The sequence below is a fragment of the Acartia tonsa genome, chromosome 4 (assembly GCF_053477335.1).
Source record: "Acartia tonsa isolate MP-2025a chromosome 4, ASM5347733v1, whole genome shotgun sequence".
In the NCBI taxonomy this organism is placed as follows: Eukaryota; Metazoa; Arthropoda; class Copepoda; order Calanoida; family Acartiidae; genus Acartia; species Acartia tonsa.
This window is the reverse complement of record NC_137263.1, coordinates 57,059,518-57,064,517: the sequence shown is the minus strand read 5'-3', so window position 1 is coordinate 57,064,517 and position 5,000 is coordinate 57,059,518. Positions and strand designations below refer to the sequence as shown.

The window sequence follows — 5,000 nt, the reverse complement described above, 5'->3', positions numbered from 1 at the left end:
AACTTTTTGTTCTAATTCTAATCTATTGAGACAATCTTAAAGGCTATATTATTTTTTTTATTTAAGTCATGGGATAGTTTAGAAGTAATTTCTGACTTATACCTCAGGAGAAGGTGATGGATGTCAATGAATTACGCCTTTTTATAGGCTAAGACATTGCTTCTTTTTAAAATAAAGTTAACAGAGAAGTAGAAGGTTTATTATTTGGTTATATTAATGTATCGGATAATTAGATCATATATAAATTCAATGTTAAAAAAGTAAAAAAATCAACATGTTTAAAATGGACGTACGGACATTTTGGTAATGATTATAGAGTTGCTACGCTTTCTAAATCGTACCTAACTACTGCAGGAATCACCATGCAACGTTTGAAATCGATAGGACAATTCTAACATGCCTAAATTGACGAAAAAAGCTATCCGGTACGGACGGACGGACGGACGGACCGACCCTAATTATAGAAAAGCTTCGCTTTTAAAAAGTGGAGAAGGTCCAGCCAAATAAATTGTAGTGCGCATCCCTTTAAAAATATTCTTTTCACTAAACTTCTTTGGTTGTTCTAGTATACATGTTGCTTGAGCAGCTATTTGAGTTAAACTTTTCAGCTCATTCTTTATATTATCCTCACTTTCCTCACTGATAGGACTTTCACAGTTAGTTTCAACCATGTTAGTGATAGTGTCAGGTGTAGCAACTTGTATAGTTGCTTCGCAACTTGCTATTTTGGTAAGATTTATTTAGAAATGCTTGTTTTTGAAATGTATAAATTATTTTCCAGTATGGCTTCAAAGCCAATTAATATCTGCTGGATTACAACAGGTTCTCATCCATACTGAAGACTGAGAGAGAGAGAGAGAGAGAGAGAATGAGAGAGAGAGAGAGAGAGAGAGAGAGAGAGAGAGAGAGAGAGAGAGAGAGAGAGAGAGAGAGAGAGAGAGAGAGAGAGAGAGAGAGAGAGAGAGAGAGAGAGAGAGAGAAATTCTTTTTTGGCATTTCTATCTAAATCTTACTATCTAAACCATCCGAACTAACAGTATTATCAATAGAATCATCATTAGATATCTCAACATCACCATGTATCCCATTATCAAGCTTATTATCATCAACTATATCACCAGGGTTATCCAAGTTATCCTCAATCACTTCATTATTATCGTCACTCATAACACAAACACTTGTTGTAAGTAGCACAGCTACTAGTTTTCATCACTAATTGATAGGTTTCATGAAAGATATTAGGCAAAAAGTATTTAAAAATATGTGGCTTCGAACCCGATTAATATTAGCTGGAATAGAACCAGTTGTCAGCTATACTGAAAATCATGTATAGCATCGAATTACCGACAATTTTCCACAATACCAGTTTTGTTACCCAGTGCCTTCGGCTGTCTATCAGGGTATAAATTATAGAAGATGTTTTTGTTAGAGAAAGATAATTTTGCCTCTAACTTTTCTGTCAATTTTAATTTGAATTTCATTAATAGAAATATAATGTACACTTTGATTCAATGTAATAAATCATTTAGACTATATTATGATTATTTTTGACTGCCAGAATAGTGTATTTTTCTTTATTTAAAATATTTCTCTCTAAAAAAAGATATGCATGTGATTTATGCATTTCCTCATTTGTATGTAATTGTAACTTCTTTACACACTTTTTCTTAAAACTACATGGTAAAAACAGAATTAAATAAATTTTGCCAAATATCTTTCAAAAACAATTCCTTTTTTTAACAAAACTCACTAATTTTCATTGTTTTTAACTAGTTTAGAAGCTTTTTTTTCAAACCTTGCGGAAAAAAGTAATAAAAACTAATTTATATGGCTTGGAGAAAGCCCTAGGAAGAAATTAGCAACCAAATATTATAATTCTTCTAACTTTGTGTAATGGCTAACTAACTTCTAACTGGTAGATATATATATATGTGATCACACACACACACACACACACACACACACACACACACACACATACATGAACACACTTAAAAACAGTGAAATAATTCAAGCGGAATAACTTGAGAAAATTTTGGTGGATTTCTACAAATTAAAAAATTGCTATAATCACAAAAGGATATATACCTCAGCTGGGCTAATATCGTTATGTTATGCTAAATAAATTTCAGGACTTTAGAAATATTTATTTTAGTTCTCCATCTGTGTTCACTGTAATTCAAGGATGTAAGGGATAAATACATTTAGATAGATAGAAAGACATTTTGATAGACAGATAGACATCTAGATAGACAGGGAGGTAGACAAAAAGATAGATAGAAAGATAGACAGAAAGATAGACAGAAAGATAGACAGAAAGATAGACAGAAAGATAGACAGAAAGATAGACAGAAAGATAGCCAGAAAGATAGACAGAAAGATAGACAGAAAGATAGACAGATAGATAGACAGAAAGATAGACAGAAAGATAGACAGAAGGATAGACAGAAAATTAGACAGAAAGATAGACAGAAAGATAGACAGACAGATAGACAGAAAGATAGACAAAGAGGTAGACAGAAAGATAGACAGAAAGGTAGACAGAAAGACAGGCAGAAAGATAGAGAGAAAGATAGACAGAAAGATAGACAGAAAGATAGACAGAAAGATAGACAGAAAGATAGACAGAAAGATAGACAGAAAGATAGACAGAAAGATAGCCAGAAAGATAGACAGAAAGATAGACAGAAAGATAGACAGATAGATAGACAGATAGATAACTAGATAATGATCTTATATAAGGTAATAATGTTTTTTTTTAATATTTGATAAGGTATTCTATAACTAAAGAAGCAAGGAATGGCCTACCATTGGTTAATCAAAATATATAATGGCCTGCAATTGATAATTTAGTCTATATATTGGCCTATCATTGGCCATTTGTATTGTATGACGTTATTATTCATAGGCACTATAAACAGCTTCCAAAATGTTGTCAACCCTTATCCTTAAGATCCCTGTAATGGTTTAGTGAAGAGTTGCATGACCAAAGTAGCCAACTATTTCAATATGGATTCATTGATCAGTACCCAAAGTTTATACCTGGTCCCCAAGGTTTTAGTTAATAGTCCTCAAAAGAGCCAAATATTTCAATATGGATTCATTAATCAGTACCATCCGGAAGGGAGTGGATATTGGACTGTAAATTATACTAGTCCCCAAAGTTTTATAAAGTACTACCATTCGTTGTTTTATAAACTTTGGGTACTTTATTGGTTGGGGCAATGGCCGATGAATTAAAAAACCCTAGTCCCCCAATTATAATAAACTAAATATCCCCTTAGGTAGATAAGAATTATTAGTACAATAGTTTATACAAAATTACTTTATACAATATAATCAAGATTTCTATCTTTCATCCCATTGACCCAACCTTCCCTGGATAAAAACAAAAAAATATGGATTAATCAATGAATGTTTTAAAAATTTGTATTTCTGGGAATGTTTTCATTTATCATAAGAGGGAGATAAAATCTACGTTCAAATAATAAAGGACAAAAAAGACACTTTTACAGCATGGCTTCGAAACCGATTAATATCCGCTTGATTAGAACCGGTTCTGAGCAATACTTAAAACACATGTATCGAATTTCAGAAAATTTTACACTAATAATAAAAGAATCATAAAATTAGTTTAGTGGGCTGAACTGGTATTCATCTTATAATTTTTCATTTTATTATACGCAGAAAGCTGTCTATAACACGATGCGATAAATAGCATTAACATTAAGGTCTTTTTATGTCCAAGACTTTTTTTAACTTTTAGAAATGCAGTTACTTTAGAAAACTTAAATTTGAAATATCAATAAAACTTTAAAAATGCCATTTTTATCACGTTTCAACATTTTTAAAACCCATCTATTAACAAGGAAGTCTTTGTAAATGGACGTAGTACAGCCAAACCTTGATTATAAAGTAGTTACGCTACTAATATTAACTTTTTGGTATAAACACTTCTAAAAATATAATATCTAAAGGATAAAAATGTTTCAAAAGTCATATTATACTAATATTATTACAATATAAAAACGACTAACAAAAATAGAGAACATTTTGTAATATTATGATTAATATTATCCTTAAAATCCGCCAATAAACTTGATGACAATATATTAAAAAGATTAAATGCGCGGAGCGCTTTTTGTGTGCGTGCGCGCATGTTTGTTTGTATGTCTGTTTTTTAGTAGCGAAGCTACTCTTTATATATTTTAGTCGAACAGTGTTATACTTTAATTTTAAAATTTAGTTTACATGTAATTTTTGTCGACTTTAATAAAAGGGTTAATAACTTATATCACAAGGTATAACTTTTAAAGCCTAAATACAATTGGATGTAATAAGAGAGGAGGGGACATTGTATTCTAAAATACACAGGTACCCAAAGTTTTATAACCAAGTTATCTTATTTTATATTAACTTTGGGTACTTTAATGAAAATTTTGATTTATTGATTTCATGCAGTAGGTGTAATTTATCAATTTATCGTCCATTGTCTTATCCCTTATAAGGTTTCTGTATGTTATTGTCCTTGTTAAAATTTATTTGAATTATCAATAACAGTTTTTTAACACGGACAATATTATCTAATAGTAGCGCGGCAATAACAAAATTCTGGACGTGTGGGATAGGGGAGGGGGTGTAGAAGGGTGTCAACACCCTCCTTGCAAAACCCGTTGCACGCCAACGAACAAAATAACAAAACCAAGACAAGATTAATATCTTTGTAGATTAAAATCATTGGTTGAAAAGTTTGGACACAAGTTGTTTGTAATCAACCAATTAAAATTCAATAAAAGTACCCAAAGTTTTTAAGTCAACAACTCAGATAACGTGGTTAAAAAAAAACCTTGGGTACCAGGACAATTTACAGTCCAACGTCCCCTCATAGTTGGTATCATAGGTAATTTTTAATTTTACTAACGCCCCTATAGACGTATGGAAAATACTTTAGTTATAGAGTAGCTGCGCTACGAAAATATAAAACGCTATGGGAAAATCTT

At 31.3% G+C, this 5,000-nt stretch overlaps 2 protein-coding genes across 2 annotated transcripts in view; both read right to left on the bottom strand.

Moving 5' to 3' along the window:
* The window catches only part of LOC145315569 (rap guanine nucleotide exchange factor 6-like), a 134,111-nt gene that overhangs the window by 17,346 nt on the left and 111,765 nt on the right, over positions 1 to 5,000 (bottom strand). The gene's annotated exons all lie outside the window — the stretch shown is intronic.
* Positions 459 to 1,203, bottom strand: LOC145318105 (uncharacterized). The gene is made up of 2 exons (XM_080159455.1): positions 1,014 to 1,203; positions 459 to 721 (listed from the first exon to the last, which is right to left on the bottom strand). The coding sequence occupies exons 1-2, from the start codon at positions 1,165 to 1,167 to the stop codon at positions 459 to 461; spliced, it is 417 nt and encodes a 138-aa protein (XP_080015581.1). The 5' UTR covers positions 1,168 to 1,203.

Excerpts from the sequence above, each read along its gene's own strand:
- LOC145318105 (XM_080159455.1), bottom strand. The coding sequence starts at position 1,167 with ATGAGTGACGATAATAATGAAGTGATTGAGGATAACTTGGATAACCCT. Across the intron at positions 722-1,013 it reads TAGTTCGGATGGTTTAGATA|CAAGTTGCGAAGCAACTATA; the intron begins GTAAGATTTAGA and ends TTACCAAAATAG.